Source organism: Zosterops lateralis (genome assembly GCF_965231275.1).
Source record: "Zosterops lateralis genome assembly, chromosome: 3".
NCBI classification, from domain to species: Eukaryota; Metazoa; Chordata; class Aves; order Passeriformes; family Zosteropidae; genus Zosterops; species Zosterops lateralis.
Genome location: NC_139764.1, coordinates 108071310 through 108093399, shown reverse-complemented (window position 1 = coordinate 108093399; position 22090 = coordinate 108071310). Strand labels below are relative to the sequence as shown.

At 40.5% G+C, this 22090-nt stretch overlaps 3 protein-coding genes across 4 annotated transcripts in view; 1 reads left to right on the top strand and 2 right to left on the bottom strand.

Moving 5' to 3' along the window:
- Positions 1-316: 316 nt before the first annotated feature.
- On the bottom strand, positions 317-1267 carry LOC310907961 (taste receptor type 2 member 9-like; the record flags this gene model as incomplete). Its single annotated transcript, XM_083858547.1, has 1 exon — positions 317-1267. One exon carries the CDS (start codon positions 1265-1267, stop codon positions 317-319), a length of 951 nt encoding a protein of 316 aa, XP_083714673.1.
- A 3670-nt stretch (positions 1268-4937) lies between these two features.
- On the top strand, positions 4938-18578 carry MEP1A (meprin A subunit alpha). The gene is made up of 14 exons (XM_083856653.1): positions 4938-5046; positions 5130-5154; positions 5252-5299; positions 5974-6014; positions 6121-6199; positions 6515-6632; positions 7784-7959; positions 9627-9848; positions 10791-10940; positions 13508-13723; positions 14602-15060; positions 16403-16570; positions 17145-17352; positions 17717-18578. The coding sequence occupies exons 1-14, from the start codon at positions 4978-4980 to the stop codon at positions 17862-17864; spliced, it is 2127 nt and encodes a 708-aa protein (XP_083712779.1). The 5' UTR covers positions 4938-4977; the 3' UTR covers positions 17865-18578.
- A 116-nt stretch (positions 18579-18694) lies between these two features.
- ADGRF5 (adhesion G protein-coupled receptor F5) overlaps positions 18695-22090 on the bottom strand; it is a 40316-nt gene continuing 36920 nt past the window's right edge. For both annotated transcript variants that reach the window (XM_083856651.1, XM_083856652.1), the window contains exons 21-22: positions 20516-20600; positions 18695-19682 (exon numbers count right to left, since the gene is read on the bottom strand). In XM_083856651.1, the coding sequence (XP_083712777.1) occupies positions 19603-19682; positions 20516-20600 (165 nt within the window). In that variant the 3' untranslated portion in view covers positions 18695-19602. The remainder of the gene's footprint in view (positions 19683-20515; positions 20601-22090) is intronic.

Here is a 22090-nt window from a genome sequence, read left to right as displayed (position 1 = left end):
ATCAGACTCTCATGGCCACATGAATCCCTTCATCATACAGGGAATTAGGCACCATTCCCACAATCAGGGCTAAATGGCTTTGTTAGTAACATAAATATATCTAAAAGATTTAGCTAAATCTAAATACATTAATAAAGTATTTAATTCACAACTATTTCAGTCAAGAAATATGAAAGACATTTTGTTAACTGAGATGTTGAAGAGTGAACATCAGTATCATCTACAATGCCTGGAGAGCTGCATTAGAAATTAAATCACATCTTTTCTACAGTGAAAGATTAACATTTTGCATGGACTCCAGCTTTTATCACAGATCCTACTTCCTGAAAAACTTGCAGTTGACACAGGAGAGCATCTTTATCAGTGCCTTTTCCAGCTTGGGATTGCTGCAAATCAGAATAAGGGAATGAACCCCTGGAAAAGCACACAGATATATGCATATTAGAAGTCTCATGATATTTTCCTTCTTCATGGTATAAATTATGGTCAGGATCAAACACACAAAGTTGATGGTGTACATGGCTAAGAAGGAGAGGATGGATTTCATGGCTCTGATGTGGGCTTCCATGCTGAGGTCCTTCATGGAGTTTGTCTGCATCGTGCGTTTGTGTCTCCAGAGAGAAAAGAGAAGGAAAAGAGCAGAAAAGATGACTGCCATGAATGAAGCCGCATATCCGACACCAGCAAGAAGGAAAGAGAAAAAATATTTATCCATTCTGAAATCGGATTTCCAAATATTTCCGAGGGAGGTGAAAGTGAGATTGTTACTCTGCACAGTTTCACTGAGGTCATAGATAAGGATGCCTGTTGTTAATGCTGAAAGCATTGACCCCAAGAGAAGCCAGGGCACCATCCTGTCAATTTTTACTTTCAGGTAGATGAAGAACCTGTTCCTGAAGTTGGTAATTTTTATGCAATAAAAAACACAAAGACAGGCTGAAGCCCACAAGTTGGAATAATTAAAAAAAGCTGTAAAAAATGAAAGTAGTTGAAGTATGGGGTGAACATAAAAGTGATTGGGATAAATTATTGAAAGGAAGAAGTATACCCATATGAAGCCCAAATGGGAAATCCTGGAGCAGCTGAGAAACAGCAGAATCTTCTCATTCGAGTTCAAGGTTTTCTTTTTCACCCAGCCAGTGCAAAGCACACAAACAATGAAAGCATTTATCCACATGCCAGCAAACACCTCCAGGGTGGTGATGGCCACAATTGTGGCCCCATATGAAGTGACTTTGTATTGGTGTGTAGAGTCACAAGCTTCCATGCTGTGAGCTGGGGAGCAGAGCTGTGCTGGCCAAGGGGGCTGTGGCAGCAGAGGCTGAGGCAGGTCAGTGGCTGCTGTTGGTGGAGTGTCAGGGATGGCAAGAGGAGCTTTATAGAGCTGCTGCTGCTGCTGCTGCTGCTGCTGGGGGGGATTTTGGTGGTGCTGCTGTGGGGAGCAGGGCAGGTGCAGGGATGTAAATGTGCTGGGTATCCCCTTACTCGGGGCCGGTGTCACTTTTGACTATTTGAATGTTGGTTCAGGTGGGCTGTGTTGGGTGACATAAGCAGCGGAAATGTTTTTCTGCAGTGGAGAGTGTTGTATATTTGAGACTGGGCCCTGTTTGATCAGTGTCAGGCTTCACTATGTGGGTTCTTCTGTCCTTTGGTCACCTCTGATGATGGTCACTAAGAGTGGGGTTTGCACTCAGCAAAGCACAGCCAGAGCGGTGAAGTGAGTAAACAAGTCAGGGAATCCTTATCTGAAAAACATTCATTTTGATCTGCTCTACCTTTTGTGTCTTGAGTCTTCCTACCAGTCCCAGCTCAGTACAGGCCGAGAGGATATGCAAATATTTTCTAAGTGAAGTAGTTCAGAGCATTATCCTTGTTGCCATGTGATTTTTGACATTATTTTAAGCTTTGAATAATGCAGGAGGAAAAATAAATAGTATATTTCGTTTAAAATCATATGTATATCTCCTGTATAACTTTTTACTGCCCTAAGTTCAAAGTTGACAACATTTCAGATTATATAACATGCAATAAAATTTTCCAATTGTACCTGAACAGTGCCCTGGATATCCAAAAGCCTGCTCATTTGTCTCAGCAGTGTCAGTTTATCTAACAAAATATTATCTCTGTACGACCTTTGCCAAAATGACTCCAGTCAGGATACTTTGCTAACAGACACCTGCTCTTTCATCCAGGTAGATATTTTTTATATATGCTTCTATTTTTAATGTACGCTTATTCATTCTTTCTATCTAGAATTATAGATACTTATAATTCTTAAAAACATAGCAACTGTTGTTTTTATCCTCTGCTGTGTATTTCAGATCTGAGTGCTGAAGTTGTTAACCTGGAGGCATTTGACAAGTTCAGTCTTGTGTTGGTTTCAAGCCCTGCAAAGGGAAACAAACTTATCTAAAAATTGAGAATCTGGATGGGTAATTTTTTTACTAAAAATGTGGTTGGTGACATTTTGATATGACAATTTTTCCAGCTCCAGAGACATTTGTTTTCATTCTTGCTTTTACGAAGGATGTAAATTCCAGCCACATTTCTGTCTCTAAGTTTATCTGTGTTACAGTGGAGTTAAAACCAGTGCAAGCAGATTAACAAAAGGTATTGTCTGCATTTAGTGACACCAGGTAGTGCTTGTGTCCAGGCATCTCGGGTGAATCTGCCCTTGGGTGTGGGAATACTGATGCACAGCAATTTTGGGCACTTCATACAATGTGGTGTAGGAGACCAAAAGGCACATGCTGTACTACCCAGAGTGGAAGAGCAACAACTTTTCCCATCATCAAGTTTTTTACAGAACTGCAGCCAATGGAACAATGTGCTTGCACTGCCCTCCAGGGAGGACAAAATGAAACTGGTGCTGGAACCCCTCTGCTATGGAAACAGGCTGAGATCTGAGGCTGTTCAGCATGGAGAAGAGAAGGCTCCAGGGAGACCTTAGAGCCTGGTCCAGTGCCTAACAGGCATCCAAGAGGCCCCCTATATACAAGTCTATGAAAACAAATATATGCCCTCAGAATGACTGATCTTTAGACATCCTCTTTAGGGTCTTGAGTTGTTTTAAAGTTAAGGGTACAAAAACCAATCATTTTTCAGACAGCTTTGCTTTTCCATCAATTCTTTGCTTCCTTTTCACATCCACCATGTGAAAAACGAGGTTCACTTTTTAGTAAATTTTAAGGAATTTGTTTAATAAAATAGTTAAGACAATTAGGAGATAAGAAAAAACCAAGAACGGCCGGCCGGGTGACTTGGTATTCAGCCAAGTCCACACCTTGCTTTCTCAGAGACACTCGTTAAATACCCTTCTCGTTATATCGATATATGAAATTCCATAAACTAGTTTCCATATTCCAGGAACTGCCCTGCATGGCCCCTCCCTGGGTCCGCCTTTTTAGAGCATGCGTGTTTCGTGGCTGTGTCCTTTCTATCGCGTCCAGCTTGGGCCTTGGTCCATGCCTTCTGCGGGTGGTAGATGCTGATAGTTGGTGTTATCAGTAGCAGAGTCTTCTTTACATGTTCACTGGATGTTATCCCAACCAAACAGACAGTTTAAGCAAACTTACACCAACTACTCCCTTTATATCTAGTCTTACCAATAGCAGAAATAAACTTATATCTTTATATCCTTACTATGTTATTAATCATATAGCACACATCTTGCGAAAAGCCAATTTTATAATACACACGTATAACACACCGCCAAACATCTGGAAATATGGCCTTGGTGCTGTGTTTTGACTCTCACTGCTCACCAGTGAAAATGGCCTTGATATGATGTATCTTGAGACTTGCTTATTTTACTGGTAATGTGTCCTGTTCAGCTTAGGTGTCAGAAACAATAATTCCTAAAAGAAAGTGTTGAAGAACATTCATTTATGTTAGGTGAAAGATTAATGCTTTGGGGCCCTTCTTCTCCAAACAAGAATAGATGTCTGTACTTTTTCCTCTGCAATGTTATCTCTCATGAATAGCTTCCTACTTTGATTTGTTTAGAGAAAAATATGTTGCTTAGGTTGAAGGACTGACTCCTTTCTAGGACAGGTCCATTTCCTACTCAAAACCTACTTAACTCAAGCTCTCTGTCTTGTGCTACGGGTAGTGGTGTCATGGCACAAAGCTCTTTCCTATCTTATTGCTGAACATAGAGGTGAGCATCCTCACTTCCATGACTTGTAATTCAAGAGGTCAAGAAATCAAGGAGCAGGATTCCATGCCTAAGCTAAAGACACTCAGGTACTCCAGGGCACATGGGAGCTGTGGGAATACTGATGCACAGCAAACTAGAGATTTATGGAGCCCTTCCTGATCCATGTCCTTGACAAAGAAGATAGCAAGGTGAAGGACAAGAGTTTATGGAATCCTAGAAGGCCAAGGATTACTGCTATAAGTCACTGCTTCTGGAGACAGAGAGTGGCAGGTTGTGCATGGAGCATCAGCTCTGGGATGGGATTAGCTGGGGAAAAACATTGTCAGGGCATTCATAAATCATATCTCACTTACTTGTAATCTTTACAATGCAATGTAATTATTAATTGAAAGTGGCACTGGGCCAAATTCTAATGGCACTGGAGTGTTATAAACTTGGAATAATTCTGCTTAAGAGTATGGCTTTTCTCCTGTGCAGTCAAGGTCATAATGCTGATAGCTAACAAATGCAGGGGAAAGAGTCATCAACTTTGGGCCAGATGAAGAAGATGTTATGTGACGTCTGGGTGGGTCTTTTACCAGCTGCACTGAAGACATAAAGTTACCACATTCCTTTCTGCAATGCTCCTCCAAGTGAACTTAGGTAGCTGATAAGAGCAATGCCATCAGGTGCCATCCAGGAGAAAATCTAACTCTTATATTAATGTTTCAAAGGTGGAAAGTCTGATGCTGGTTGGCTGATGCTCCACGGAAAGCTCAGCAACATGCTCTATATATTGCCAGAGATGAGGGTGACCAGCTTCTGTTCCCACTGCAAAAATGGGCTCCAGCATCTTCCCACTCTGCCTGACACTTCTGCTATGTTCTCTCTATGGTTCTCCAGTCTCTGTAAGTAAAACCTGATTTCTACAGGCTCCTCTCAGTCCAGAGACATCTCATACCTTATACTGGTTGTATTCTATTTTCTCCAGGTGGGAGACCTCTCAGGTGAAGCTGGTAAGTGCTGTGTGAGCTGGTTTGAGTTTTGAAGCATTTTCTTCTACTTGCTGTGAACTACCACATCCAAACACTTTATGTTTTGACTGTCTTGCAGATGCTGGAGCTGGTGAGGTATTCAAAGACATTCCCGAAATCAACTTGGGTGAGTTCATGCCTAAATTCTCATGAGGCCTGAAGAGTTGTGAGCATCATTCTGAATTTTCAGTATTGTAAAGGAGACTGATGTTCAGGTTGCTCATGGTAACAAGAGAATTAAAATCAAGTGAGTTTAGAATTACCTTCCTCTCTCTGTGACACCTGAATATTTCCAGGACTGTAAGTCTGTGTAAACAAGGGATGCAGATATCTTTTGTTCCTGAAGTTTGGACAGACCCATCTTTCTAATGCAGAAAAACACTGTATGATTCAGAAGGACTCTGCAGTCCCAACTGTATTTTCTGCCCATCTCTATATGATTTTTATAAAGTTTTGCAAAACTTTTTTATAAAGTTTTTTGTTTGTGGAAAACAACTTAGGTGTTTATTCATCACTGTCCCATTGTGTGAGTCTTGTTACTGCCTGAAAGCAAGCAGAGCAAAGGTGACCATGGATTATGGTGCCACCACAAAGGCAGACATTGCCAAGAAGTAGATATTGAGCAGAAACTAGAAACTGTTGTTACTTCTGTTGTTACCTATATCTCAGTGTGTAGAGACTGGTCCTTATTTATTTTCTGTAGATGTCCAAGGACATTAGCTTTGTATAAGCAGATTCAGTGTGGTTTATGAAATACATTTGAAATTCATTGACACTATCTTTGATTAAATTGCATTTCAGCTGCTGGACTGGACCTCTTTCAGGGTGATATCTTGCTCCCTGTAAGTAATTAGAAGCTTTCTGTTGTTTGTCTTAATTGTATTTTTCATACAAATCAGCTCTTCTCCCTACAGTAGATACATCACCAGGTGTAAATTCGCTTTTCAGGAAAATCAACGAAATGGCTTAAGAAATGAGACCTACAGATGGAAGTTTCCCATTCCCTATATTCTGGGTGATGACCTAGGTAATGCAGACACTTTATTCAGATATTATCTCCAATCCTTATGTGTATTGCAGTCACTGTGATAAAAAAATGCCTTTTCCAGAACTGTTTCAAATTAAAAATGTTAGGCTTCACTAATAATTACTTATTGTAGTCTTGTTTATATCAAAATTATCTTTCTTTATTCTATAGCTAACATAGCAAACCACAATTTAATCAAATTCAATAATTCCTCTTTTCAATCATTTTTCCTTTGGTTCCACGTGTATATCTGTACATCTCTTCTCCAAGGTGAACAAACTGCAATATATTAAAAGTTCTGTCCTTGTTTTCCAGATCTGAATGCCAAAGCAGTGATTCTCCAGTCATTTGAAATGTTCCGCCTGAAGTCCTGCGTTGATTTCAAGCCATATGAAGGAGAAAGAAGTTACATTTTCTTTACCAAACAATCTGGGTGAGGGTATTATCTACTTCTGTTTAGTTTTGCCATGTAGAATCGGCTGGGTGCTCATTCCATTTGACTTCAGCAGTCCAAAGGTTTGCTGTCAGTAGAGAAAAAGAGGCTACCAGGAAAACAACTCATCTTACATTCTTAGACAAAGAGCTTGCAAGGAGCTGCTCCCTCTGCTGACTGGTATTTAGAGAATGAGCTCTGGAGGTGAATCCCAGCATCCCTCGGGTTTTGTCAACTACTTCCACTTTTCCATCTAGGGTTGTTCCCCATTTTGATGAAGACCCCCATGTAAATCCTTTTAATTTACCAAGAATGTGAATGTGAATAGCTAGAATTTAAGTCTGGAAATATTTGGGAGACAGACAAAAAAAGACAATCTATTGTAATATTCCTATTGTTTTGATATGGCTCTTCTTTAATGAGTGATCTCTCAAACTCTGAAAGGATTTTATGCACAGAGATTCAAGTTTCCAAGAACTGAAAGGATTTATTTCCTACGACTAAATATGTTTTGAAAGAAAATGTAGAAAAGCACAAAAATCTTCTTACTATATCAGCTGTGAATATTTCTTGTTTTCCCAAAAATTCATGTTTCTGCCTTCCTTGAGTGTCCTACAACACTCCTCTTACAAGTTTACAAGCACCATGATTTTTTGACGAGTCAGTATTGAAGATTTAATTCTAGAAATGTATTTTCACACCTCTGGCCAGTGCAAAGCATGGTTGCTGTGAAAAAGGACCAAATGTTGCTGTTCTAAATACTCCTAGGTCTTTTCTCTACCCTAAGTTATTGCAAAAACCCTCAGCCTGTTTTGATGAATTTACTGTTTCCATGTACATTGTATGTTTTATGTTCCTTGGCCAAATGGCAGCTGATGCACGACAAAACTTCTGTGGCTTTCAAAAATGCAGGGTGAGCTTCTCTGACACAGAGGATAAGTAATGTAGTGATAGTTTCAGAAGGTTAGTCTGCTTTCAAGATAGAGTATTTTTAGGGGATCAAGGCACGTGGTCATCTAAATAATGATTTATGTGACTCCTTTAATCTTAAAAACTTTTACAATCTTACTCTAAATCCAGTGAGCAGATTGAAAAGTTAAATATGGAGAAGAAAACTACTGAACAGAGAGTAAACTTTCCCTCTTTCTCAGGTGTTGGTCCATGGTGGGAGACCTTCAGACTGGACAGAACCTCTCAATTGGGTCAGGGTGTGACCACAAAGCAGTTGTGGAACATGAGATCCTGCATGCTTTAGGATTTTACCATGAGCAGTCGAGGATGGACCGGGATGACTATGTGAATATCTGGTGGGATGAAATTATTGCAGGTGGGTTTTAACATTCAAGTTAGATTTTTCAAAGTGTAGATTTATCAATATCCCATTTTCACTTCTATATTTAAAGACCTTCCTAAAGATAGAATTTTAGAAATGGTGGGCCACACCTGAAACCACTGTAAATTAAGAAATTTTGGTGCAATTTCTCTGGTCAAACCCAGGCATTGTTATAGGCCACAGGAGAGAGGCCCTGCTTGGAAATCAGGACTTTTATTTCCCCTTGGCTCTTAGACTGCTCTGCTCTCTTACTTTAAACAAATTAATTCCCCTTTCTGAATCTGTTTTCTTTTACCATGTAATGCAAATTGTAAACTTATTTAGATGGTGAGTTTTGAGGTAGCTCTTCTCTAGGCAAAGATCCTTTTGAAACCTGAAAGGTTTTTATATTCAGAGATTCAGGCTTTCCTGAAACTGAAAATATTCACTTTGCACATGAAAAATTCTCAAGTTATTAGATCAGATGGAAAATATGAAATAGGGCTCTGTCCTGCTCTGTCCTACCCCAGTGTATTTCTGCTGGTTCTTGCCTTCAGGTTTAGTATCACCACATTCAGAGGCTTTATGAATTTCAGCAAACTCTTCACAGTCCTCCTGATCCCTAGGCAGTTTTTCCTGTTGTCCTCTGTGAGATCTGATTCTGTATTACATAACAATGATTTATTTGAAAAGGAGTGACTAGAAGAGGTGGGGATTTTTTTTTTTTTAGTTTTGATAAAAAGTGCAATTCAAGTCTCTGTAAGAAAACAATTCCAAGCCCTTATATAATCTCAAGCCTTGAACTGAAGACCTTTGTGATTTGCAGAAAAGGAGAGCAGTTGTTGAGCAGAGAAAGTGTAATTACCCACCAGCACAGTCATGTGCTGTTATGTCTTTGAAAAAGAATGCCAAATATTCTGAACACTTTATTTGCAATTGTAAGTGCTGGCAAGCTCTTTTTGCTTCTATACCAAAGCATGTGAAATGGCTCCCTCTCTTTGCCCTAGCAGACACCTTCATGATGAAAAGCTTTCTCTGTGGACAAATTACTTCACCAAGATACCATGAGAAACATGTTTCCAAAAGCCATTTCAATAGAAATATCATATCAAGATTGTAAATCTAGGGTAAAAATATCTTTCTTTTTTCCCCCCAGAGATTGCTAGGGCACTATTTATTTCAAAGAAGAACAGAAACTCAAGATACTTCAGGGCTGTCATATTTGTCTCCTTTATGAGTTTCAGGGCCTCTCTCTCCTTCTCCATTTATGATCTAATACCCTGGGAAATGTTTGCATCAATATTCACAGCTTCTGGAATGGACTACATTAATCCCTAAACCTAATCCTTCAAGATAATTACTATTAAACCATTCCTATTAATTCTAATCTAACTTCCTATATATCCCATTCTTTACAGCTCATTGATATTCATTTTCGAATTTACTGAAGTCACCTGTGAGAGCACAGAACTGCAATCCAAAGGCTATTTTCCTGGTTTAGGGCACTGCTTTGTTGTCCAAATGACAAACACAAATGTTGCTAAGTTTTAGTATTTTGTTGTGGAGTAAATGCTTTTGGGTATAAAACTTGTGCCTTAGAAAACTGTATCCAAGGGGACATGCTAATGCCATTTCCTTTCCATTTTCTCTAAAAAGGAAGTACTTTTCTGTTCTTTTACCAGGCAGAGAGCATAATTTTGAGAAGTATGATGACACCTACATCACTGATTTGAACACCCCCTATGACTACGAATCAGTGATGCACTATCAACCCTTTTCATTTAACAAAAATGCAAGTGTCCCTACAATCACAGCAAAGATACCAGCATTTGATGACATAATTGGACAACGTCTAGACTTCAGTGCCATTGACCTGGAGAGACTGAATCGCATGTACAACTGCAGTAAGTCAGAATTTAACCATGGCAAACCATTTCTTTAGTTACACTTTAGCCCCGTTGGTTCACCTCCCTTACCTCTCTAAGCTCACAAAAGCTCTTCTCAAATGTGCTTGAAGAGGTATGGGACAGGACCTGTAGTGTGCAGATAAATACAAACAGTTTATTCCCTTCTCATTCCTTTTTGGCTCTTCTCACTGTTATTATTTTCATAAAAATTAGTCAAGAAAAGTCAAACCATTCACATTTTTTCTCCCATGCTGCTCCCAAGAGTTCAGACCTGTGGTTGTGTTCTGCCTGTGGTGTGTGGGCAGCCTTGTTCTGCTTTTTTGAGGTGAATGCAACTGCACTTTGTCCTCTTTTACTGACATTTAGACTTAATCAGATTATTTTGCACCTGAAATGGGCTGGGCCTAGAGTCCCACACTGTCTAGGTGTTTGCTGAGCTGGTTGGAGATGTTATCACTGATCACAGTTGTCACCAAGAAGTTATTGTCCTCTCAGAGCTGCCAGCAGAAGCATCACCTTGCAGGCAAATTCAGCTGAACCAAGTCCAAGGTAACTGGGTGGACTTTGCTTGGAGTGGAAGGACAGAGCTCAGGCTCATCAATGAGAGAACTGCCATGAAGAACAATAACCTCAGCCAAGGAATGGTTAAATACACCAAGGCTGGCAAAGAGGCACAAAGACAGTCACCATCTGTCACTGCCACATGGGGCTTATTAACCTTCTGCAAAGAGGTCAAAGATTGTTGTCTTTATCCAGGGAATCCCGCCAGGAATCAATGTTTCCTCTTTTGAGTCACTGGGCTCACATTTGCTAACGTGAGGGTTGCCTTCTCTATAGGGTGGTTAAACTTCTATAAACAACTCCCAACAAAATTAGAGCAGAAATTTTAATGAGCTAGTAGCTTACTCTGAGGTGACCATGTGTTTGGGTTTTTTTCAGCTTCAACTCACACCTTTTTGGACCAGTGTTCTTTCGAGCTTGAAAACATCTGTGGTATGATCCAGGGCACCAACAATGACCAAGACTGGGTTCACCAACAGGGCAGCTTGGTGGGGCAGGAGGACCACACAGTTTCTGGGCTCTGCAGAGGTAAAAGAAAGGAACAAAACACTTCCTGAGCTGGGTTTTCTCCAGGGTTGACTACAATGATGGTTCAGAGAAGTGTTAAAGACTCTAGACAGTGTTTGCCTTCCCACTCTCACTAAAGTTTTTCAATTTAGTGGAATGTTGTCCACACCAGCAAGATTAAAGGGGACAAAGAACAATCTTAACTAGAGGTCTTTTAAATATAACCTGGAAAACTATTTGCTGCAACTTGCAAAGTCAGTGTAAGAATTATATTACCTCATGATAAGAATCAAACAGCACTTGTAGCCACTCATAAATGTTGTGTTTGCAATGCAAATGGGAAGTTAAGCTTGGGGAACTCTAGTTCTGGAAGTAGAAGAAAGTTGCAAAGATTTTATGATAGGACTTCAGGGATACTTTTTATTTTGACATGGTAATTTCACCATTTTTCAAAGGAAGACATTCTCAAAAATAGAGCAGTGAGCCCCAGTCACTGTCACGGGGTGCTAGTTTACAGCTGAGAATAAAGATTAAATCCCAACAGGCAGTTCTGAAAAGCAGGAGCCTAATTTGTCATTGCTTAGACAGGGTGAACTACTACACAATTCCAAGATAAAAATTACTTCTCTGGTAAATTTTGCCTCAGTAGAGGAGGAAGGACTCCTGACCTAAAGCACATTCACTTGTGCTTTTTTACTCTTCGGCTTTCTGCACTAAAGATTAGTTTATTCCCCCAAATGACTCTCCCACTGGAAAGAACACATGTCCAACCTTTTATAATGTTGGTAGTTATTGATCAGGTCCAAGAATATAACTCAAGAAAACCACCTGATGTTTTCTAGAAATACATGCTTCTAACCCTCAGCTGATTCTTAATTCTTTTTCTCACCCTGTACAGTACAATTGTAAAAGATAATTTAACTGAGTTTTTGGGTTTATCATATAAAATCCAATCTGTCTGAATGGGGCACTTAATGTGTACTTAGGTTTCAACATCCAGTGACTCAGTACAAAATAAGTATCAATGGTTTTTGAAGAGTTATTGGAGAGGGGTGGGTGCCTCTGAGAATTTCCAGAGTGTAGAAATTAATTGCATGAGTAGGGAGTGTCTCTCCCTATGGCACCTCCAAAGGGTCATTGACTCCATCAGGAATTTCTGACATTTTTTGAGTACTGGTTCTGCAATCATTTCAAATGGGGGCAAATTCTAAGTTTCTAACATAGATAGATCCTATTTTCCCCAGACAGTTTTGATATTCTGGGCTTCCGTCTTATTGCCAGCTAAATTGAAGGAGGGAGAGTAACATTTAGGGAGTCTGCTGAAATCTGCCAAGGCCATATTCTAATTGCTGTAGGTACTTAATGTTGCCTTTTTTTGATTTTCTTATCAAAAAGGAGGTAGAGTCTAGATCATTTGGGGATTTGTTACTATAACAATTGCAACAACAGGCTCACAGCCCTGCTTCTCACTTGGAGCAAGAGTAATCATACTTGGATTTAATACACTTAAATTAAAATAAGTTTAATGATGGTCAAGTGTCATACATTGCATAGAGCAATCTCTGTCAAGTTTTCTGTGGATATGAGTTCAAAGCATTGATGCCATGTGGAACAGAATGAAGATAATTCCCCTGACTGGTTAGAGATAACCTGATAAACAGCTCAAGACCCTTCACTAACCATGCAGGAAGCTGCACTGCCTTTATGCAGCTGCAGGCATAACTGTTGGAACAAGATGATCTTTAAGGTTCTTTCCAACCTAAACCATCCAGTGATTCTCAGATATGTTATCTTGTGTGAGAGTCTATGGAACTTTTACACAACAGCTAAAAATATTAACTTACTAATTTAATCATTGACTAAATTGAATAACTAAACAGCAACACAATACAGATAAGACATGACAACTTAGTTTGATACCAAGATATGATAGATGTGCAAATGGTGAACCCTTGTAAATATGAGGTTAAAAGTAGACACTTCAAAACTAAAGTAAAGAACACTTCAGATATTTTAAGGTGAAATAGAGGAGCAGGAATTCTTAAGTAATTTTCTTATGGTGAGTCATTGAGTTTTGAAGTGTTTGGGTAAGCTGTAAAAAAGACCTTCTGCATGTTCAAGGTCAGGACAGTGTCCAACCCTTGTTTATTATCTTTATTGCTGATAAGAAATCATCTTACTCTTTTCAAGGTAATATAGCATATGGCCTCTAAGATCTCATTTTTGAATTATCTTCAGTATAAATCAAGTTTTAAAAAAGTATCTACTAATAGCTTCTGGTCAACACTGAATTCTCTTCCTCATATATCTCTGACATTCCTGAAGAATCCAAACTCCAATTAAACCAACTAATGCAAAACTGACATGAGATGACAGCTGTGAGTTCCATATATATATATGCTGAACTGCTACTCCTGTTCTTGTCCCAGTCTATCTTGGATAGTTGTCACATGTAATTTCCTTTATTGTTCATGTTAAGTACTACTCTTCTGTTTACTAAAAGAGTGCAGGTGAAATGATGAATTTACACCATTTAGCTTTGCAGGAAATGTGTAAACAGGCAGTGACAGACTACCCTTTCTTCCCAGATGCTGGGTACTTCATGTATTTCGACACCAACTCTGGCCAGGCAGATGAGGTGGCAATCCTGGAGTCCCGAATCCTTTATCCAAAGAGAACTCAGCAGTGCCTCCAGTTCTTCTACAGGACAACAGGAAGCCCTTCTGACAAGTTGATCATCTGGCTTAAAGAGGATGATGGCACTGGGAACATTCGCAAGCTGAGGAAAATACAAACCTTTCAAGGTAATTCTGGAAATAAAATGAATGTTTGGGCAGACTGGTCTTACTGTGTCCATGAATGCAGAAGACTGGCTCAGAAACCAAATTTTTTTTCCCAGAGTTACCAGTTATCTTGCAATACAGCTAAGAATTTTGGTATTACATGACCACATCTAGCAGAGAAACTGTTGGTTGTAACAATGTAATTTTGGAGCTTCACAGCAGAAGTCACAACATTCCTAATATTATGTTACACTCAGTGATTGAGAGAGACCCTAAGCCATGATGGAGACTAACTGTGTCTCCACTGGCTGCTATATGATCCAAGAGTGGGCTGTTCAGGTGTAAAATACGTGTGCTCCTCTGCAGTCAATTAGAACCCCAGACTGATTTTTAGATAATTGGAAATATAAAAGCATATGCAGTTTTGGAAACGTGAACTGGATTCCCACTTCAGGTGATTTGCTAAATAGGACAAACTCAGCCACTGTGGCTGTATGTGATTTATGTTGTCAAAACACAAGACTGGTCTTCTAACCTGCCTACATCAGGCTGCAGTAGTTTGCAGTGAAAGATAAATTCATGAAAAAGTGTCAGGAACACATTGGGTCATTGATTCCCATCTTGTTTAATCATAGCCCTTAGGCTGTTGCCCTTTGTACTGGAGGCTGTCATTCCCTAACGTGTGAAGAATTCCTTGTACAACATGTCCAAAGCATTTAGATGACAAAATAATGTGGATACATTATAGTCACAATATCAACTTAAGATCTCTGGCCTTCAGGACTCTGTGAGGGATCCAGTTGTCTAAAAGTACAGCTGGGATGGATGGCTAGGGGCAAGTTGCTCTATAATATCTCTAATCACACTGATGGTAATGTTTTTCTTTCCTTTTACCAAAGCGGACGGTGACTCCAACTGGAAGATTGCCCACGTGACCCTCAATGCTCAGAAGAAGTTCCGTTACCTCTTCCAAGGACTGAAGGGCAGCCCCAGCTCTTCATCAGGTGGCATTGCCATTGATGATGTGACCCTGACAGAGATGCCCTGTCCCACAGCCGTGTGGGTCATTCACGACTTCAGCAAAATCCTGGAGAACTCTTCCATCAGCATGATTGAAAGCCCTCGGTTTTACAGCCCTGAGGGTTATGGGTTTGGCATCACTGTGTTGCCCAACTACCAGAACAGTGGCTATTCCCGTATTGCCTTCCACCTGTGCAGTGGAGAGAACGATGGAGTTCTGGAGTGGCCAGCTCTGAACCGCCAGGCCACGCTCACCGTGCTGGACCAGGACCCCGACGTCCTGAAAAGGATGTCCTCAAGCAGAAGCTTCACCACGAGCAAGAACCAAGTTATCTCAGGTGGGTGGTGTCTGCCTGGAGGAATGTTGACAATGACAGCCAAGGAATCTGAGTAAGAGGACTGAGTGTAGGACTCAGAGCTGAGAAACTTTGGCCACATTTCCTGATTTGGGACACTTTCCCATGTACATCTTCCCTGCATGTGACGCAGAATTCCTGCCTGTGGAAGATTGTATAACATGAAAAGTGACACGTATAAGGTTGATATTATTATGAACAACCCCTGGGGTATCTGAGCTTGACTCTAAATATAGATTTTTACCAAGAGCTGGCAATTCCCACTCTAACTGTAGTTTGTCCATTGTCATAGATGACATATCACCACAGGCGGATGGAATGCCAGCAAGGTGCAGTATTCTGTCACTAAACAATAATTTAAGTTAAACTGCATTTTGGAGGCTCAATCAACTTCAACATACTCAGTGAACCTCAGCCTACGTGGTCTGAATGCACAACATTCACCCTTTCCTACGGATGTGTTAATTCAAAATTGTTCAGCCTGGAGAAGAGAAGGCTGAACAATAAGGGGATCTAATTGTGGCCTTCCAGTACCTGAAGGGAGCCTGCAAGAAAAATGGAGAGAGACTATTTACAAAAGCATGGAGTGCCAGGACAAAAGGGAATTGTCTTCAAACTGAAAGAGAGCAGGTTTAGATTGGATATTAGGAAGAAATTCTTTACTGTGAGGATGTGAGGGGCACTGGATGTGAGGCTCACGAATGTAAGGATGGTGGGACACTGGAACAGGCTGCCCAGAAAAGCTGTAGATACCCCATCTCTGAAAGGATTCAAGGCCAGGCTGGATGGGGCTTGGAGCAACCTGGTCTAGTAGAAGGTGCCCCTGCCCATGGCAGGGGGTTAGAATGAGATGATCTTTTAGGTCTCTTCCAATCCAAAATTTTCTGTGATTCTATGATAGAAATAATAGGACAAAAATGAGTTTGGTACAGAATAAAATACTACACATGAATCTTCATCCCTTTCTGCTTTTTCTAGTGGAAATTAAGTTCATACTTTTTCAGGAGGAGCTTTTAAACCCTCAATATTAATATGTTTAACAAAATCATAGTAATGACCAAAATCAGATAAATTCTGAACCATAGGTACTTACAAACTGGTTGGGGAATGTCCTTACTCAGGAGGGAACTATTAGCTGGTAACAATGAGGAGGCAATTTGTGTTTGTTCTTCTGGGATTTGGTTGGTGATTTCAGGCCAGAACTTGACTTTACAGCATAAATTCCCTTTTTACAGCATAAATTCCCTTTAACACAGTAATGCAGGAAAAAGTAATGTCATACTTTGAGCTGCACAACTTTGTGATTCTCATTTCCTCTTTGTAGATGGAGCTCTAATATGGGATAAACCATCAATTGCTGGAAGATTTGATGCGTCGTGCAATTGCTACAGAAGTGTGTCCTGGGGGTGGAGTAGCTTCATATCCCACCGCCAGATGAGACGGAGAAGCTTCCTGAAAAATGATGACCTGATTATTTTTGCAGAGTTTAATGGTAAGGACTCCTTTCCAGATTCTCCTTACAAAACAGGTGATTCCTTCTATTTTCATACATTCAAATAACTCTTGACACTTGTCTCCAAGATCTCTCCTAATGGAGATCAACTTAAAAAAGCATTTATGTGTCCTAGTGTCAGGTGGGTGAGGTTGACTAAAATGATTGTGAGTTAAGAGGGATCTAAATGGCACTAGATCCCTTGTTCACATTTCAAAACTAGAGTATTGAAATGTGAACTTCTTAGACACCTTTTAAGCACTCCGACCAGTAAGTTTGTCCATTTCTAAGCACTGACCATATTAAAGGTCGTCCCCATGGTGTCTATTTCCAAATAGAACAGTATCACAGGCCATCACAGATTTACCTAATTAGTTTCTGTAATTTCAGTATTATTTTCTATCTTGTGCTTTAAATACACAGGACTTGTCGTGGTACAGCAAGAGCTCTGTAAAGGGAAAATGGACAAGTAGCACCCTCTGGCCCAGAAAGAACCCTCTGAGCCCCTGCTATGAGGCACACTACATATAGCATCATTCACTGATTCTGATGTCTTTCTCCTTTTTTTTAAAAGATATAATTCACCTCAATAACACTGAAGTTCCTGTTGAACATGTGCAGTCTGCCCTCACGGAAGGCCTTGTTCTTGAAAGGCAGAAGAGAGCAGTCCAGGACATGGAGCCCAATCAAGACCAGCTGCCTTATCTGTCAGACCCCTGTGACCCAAACCCCTGTCAGAATGATGGAATCTGTGTGAATGTGAAAGGAAAAGCAAGCTGCAGGTACCACAGACCTCCTCCCTCCTTGCCTTGGCTTTCTTCTTCAAGTGATGCAGCTAAAAAGTAGTCAGAGCTACAGACCTCAAAGGTCTAAGCCACCAGGTCTTCAAGGAGTAGCAGAAAGAAAATACCAGTTACTAATTCTGACCAGCAGCCAGGAGGACAGGTTTCTTTGCATAAAGCAAAGAAGCCTCATTCTGTGGTGCTTCCAGGGTGTGTAAATAGCCTCCTAACAAAGTGGGAATGTTGTGACATGAACCTCTCCAATAGGAACTGCTCATCTGGGACAGCAAATGTGAGGTCTGTGGGGTGAAAACATGACAAGGCTCCTGACAAGACCCACTGAATGTGTGCTTTGTTTTCCCAGGTGCCCATCAGGACAAGCCTTCTTCTTCACTGGTGAGAGGTGTCAGTCAAGGCAGGTCCATGGGAACATCCTGGGAATGTGGATTGGTGGAATTGCTGGAGTCATTGTCTTAACTATCGTCCTCATTTCCATGATGGCTAGAAGATAAAAAAATGCAGGGGGGACAAATTTCAACCTGCTTCATAAGATACCCATTTTCCGTGAAAAATGATGAATATAACTTGGAGAAAACCAGTCATCATATGGGTGAAAAGCTCTGCCAACAGCTTGGCAGCAATCTGCTTTTTTTTTCTGAGGGATATGGCAGTTGAAGTGTGTCATGTAGAGCTGCTGTCTGATGAAAATTCATACACTGCCTTTCTTGTGTGTTTTTTGAAAGTATTGTTTCTTCATCCCATAGCAAGCAGCACTGCTGAAAGCCTGTGCATTTACTCTCAGCCATGGTTCAAACTTAGATTAAATAACTGGTTGAACCTCTCAAACACTGTTAAAAATCACACCAAAACACATGTATTAAGATTCTGGAAATGTTCCTACAAAAATTGCTCAAGAATTCTAAAGGGTACAGATACTTATGTGAGTCAGTCACTCACTTTCCCTGAGGCTGTGCTGGTTTACTAACACTAATTAGCTATTACACAGAATTCATAAATTCTTGCCCATACCACCTTGCCCATACCAAACCATCAGAAGTGCTTCTAACTGTAGAGAACAGTTTCCCATCCTGATTCACCCCAAAGTTCCAGGAACATGTTCACCACTGGCAAAAACAGGCCTGATTCCCTGACAATCAAACTGAACTGTACTGCCTGGCTGCAGTATTTGATATTGACCTCAAATCTAAATCTTCATGATTCCACCATATTGTACATTAAATTTCATAACATTTGTGTGCATTATAAATACTTTTCAGGTTCTTTTCAAGACAGGAGTCCTGCTTTTAAAGGTGTAAGGGCTTGAAATAAATGGTTCCACAAGTGTAGTATTAGAGCAATAATTTATATAAAACCACTCATCCTGCCTGGTACATGGTGATTTATATTTTTTACAGAGCTTATTCTCTGAGTCCTTCAAGTGTGTTTCTCCTCTGAGAGAAGACCCAAACATACGGACTTTACACAAGGCACTCCTTGCATTCTTAACACTAATATGCATTAAATAAATGCAGTCTCCTCTGTGGCAGAGGGCAGCAACCATCTCTGTCTTACCACATTACATATCAAGGGAAAGAAAAATATTGTTAAGGGTATGATGCTTCCTTTTCTTCAAAAAAAGTGCCACATGGAGCTTTCAGTCTTTCCATCTGAAAGAAGACCACGCAGGAATCATCATGGTCTTCATTTTATGTAAGTCAAAAGTGAAGATCTGAAATGCGCCTTCTCAGTGGAGAATTTTTGGTTCCAGAAAGTCTTAAATAGGAAGTGGAAACCACTATGGCCTTTCCAGACTCTAATGCGAGGGCAGGAGAGAAGCTGTGAGGTACTTGTGTATCTACACAGACCTTTGGGATCATTCAGAGAGTTGATAGGGGAAATACCAAATCCACTGGACAACAACTGTGTGAAACACTGAGATTCATGTCTCAGTACTGCATAGTGCTAAGCACCCACTTAATGGCTGAGAATTCTTCACTCTCAATGTCCTTTCTTGCACATGAAGGCCTTCAAATCCTTGTCATCTCTTCTGAGACTGGCAGACCTTGTAAAATTCCATCTCTCAGCTTCCCTACCTTACACATTAACCAGAAATGATTATTCCAGAAAAATTCACCAAGGCACAGTTTAGTAAAAATGAAGCAGTCCACTTCCTGGTGACTCCCAGGTAGTTTTAGTGCATGTCTTGGAAGAGGTCCTTTCAGAGTGACATGGTTTAGCATTGGCAGTGCTTCAGTTAAGCAAGGAATATGCCTTGGAAGTATTTTCAGTGGAGGAGGTGGATGGCTCTGAAGAAGACACTCTGTATTTGCCTGCAAAACAAAGCACAGGGGTTAGACAAGGACAGAGAGCCTGGGACGTTGTCACTGTAAAGTAAGGACAGTGACACCTGTGCTGGTGGCTGAGGAGGCTCTGCCTTGTCCTGCAGCCCTGGCACTACCTGGATTACAGCAATATCTGCAACCACAGAACTCACGTGTTTGGTGGCACAGCCAGGATGTGTCAGCTTAAATTGTCAACCATACCACAGGGCAATGGTTTTCTCTCACAAATGGAGGCAGTTAGTGCTTCTCCTGGAGCATGGGGACACACCCAGAACACAGCACATCCACAGGTTTCTGACATGAATCCCAGCTCCCTCCCTCTTATGGGCACAAGGCTCTAAGCTAAGACCCAAGTGTCACTATCTTATCTGAACAGTGTGTGCACACAAAGATTGGGCACTTAGAAATTAATTGCTATTTTCAGAAATGCTTTTTGCAAGATAAAGTCATAACTGCAATGGTGATGTCCACAAAGTGACAGCCAAAGAACCTTTAAAGGAATACAGTTCCAAGGTGGTGAAGAGCACATGAATAAGGGATGAATTGTGCTATGATCTCATTAAGCTCAAAGCAAAGCTCATTTGGTGGGGTATAGAACTGGTGAAACATCCAATAATTGTTTTAGAGATAGACAGTTTTGCTGCTAGCATTAGGGTACAATTGACTTTTTGGAGTTCCTTTGCATTAGAAGGTTAAAAACCCTCTATGGATGCATGGAGAGACAAATAGATGGATGGATATCAGGACAGACAGACCCTGAGAGCAAGAATGAAGACCAAACCTTGTTTGTGCTTCAGTAAGGGAGATCTGTTGTTACATACCTGTTTTCCCACATAAGTTGTTAAAAGTTCTTGAAAATGGGTAGCTCATAGCAAGCATTGGTGTCACCAGGATCAGGGAGGATGACTGAAAGAGAGAAAATTGCTTTTTGTCAAAAGAACTTTGTAGCCCTATTTTAAGGAAAAACAAAAAAAAGGTTCCAATAAACTTTATTTCAATAGCATGAGCAAACAATCCACAGAAGGTGAAGTTAGATGTTTGTGATGTATCAAGTTCACACATTTGCATGTTTATGGTGGTGATGGAGGAGATCAACTTTAAAAGAAACTACAAGGCACCAAATTGTTTGTCTCTAACTCTTGGGCAGGGGAGATGGCTTAGGCTCCAAAGCCTTTCCTAACAGGCAGTATGGGATCCTTTTCTCTTATCTGTGTCAGTATGGCCGTTAAGGTAGCCACAAGAGCTAAAATGTATGTGAATGGTGATTGTTCTTGACAGCCTGAGATAATCAGAGGCAAATTTAACTTGACACGCTAGAGGGCATTGAAACACAACTCTCTGCAGTCCAAATGCAAAGGAAGTAAGGAACTTTTTGCTACTAAAATGAAGTTTCCTTTTTTATTGTTCTAGAGTGGTTTGAGAATTTAATGGGATTCCTCCAAAGATTTATTTTTTAAAAGGCACGAAAAATACATCTTTTTCTGTTTAGTCCTTCTTCATTGTAGTTAGTTGTGGTTTGGTGGGGGAAATTGGGAAGTGTTGTGTATTGTCACCTATATCATAAGGTGGTAGAGAAAGAAGGTAAATGAATCACATATAAAAAAATTAATCAAAGACTTTGATATTGCTTTATTTGCTCATTCTCAGACCTCAAAAGGTGGGAGAAATGGAATGACAGGAATCTTATGAAGTTCGGCAAAGGGAAGTTCAGAGTCCTCCTGTCCCTAGGGAGGAACAAACTCAATGCCAGGACATATTCAGGGCTGTCTGACTAGGACAGAGTAAAGACAGAGGCAGGCTTTTCTCCTTGATCGCCCAGTGGAAGGCTAAGAGGCTTTGAGAAAAATAGCAATACAGGAAATCCCACTCAAGATGAAACTTTTTCACTGTGAGGGTGGTCAAACATAGGGAAGGGCTGCACAGAGACATTGTGGTGTCTCCATCCTCGGGGCTACTCAAACCCAACTGGACACAGCTCTGAGCTCTAGTGGACCATGCTCTGATGGGAATGTGGTGCCAAATGATCTCTGAGAGTATTTTCCAACTTCAGCAACTCCTGTGGAAACTGGAGTGATTTGATCCAATGCTGCTCTTCTGAACTGACAGTTCAACCCTAATGGACTCCTTAATTCCTTTGAGCCTGTGTTCTCATCTTCTTAATTATCCTTGCTTTTAAGTCGGCTTCTAGTTCTTTAGCAATACCTGTACAGGCTCTTCTGAATAAACCCTGTTCAGATACCAATATAAAATCAAGCTTTATTGTCATAAAAGGGTGATGATGCCAGCACCATTGACACCTCGGGAAGAGGGGGAAATGTGTGTTGGAACTAGATGAACTTGAAAGTCTCTTTCAACCCAAACATTATGAGTTTCTTACACATCCTGGCATTTTTTGG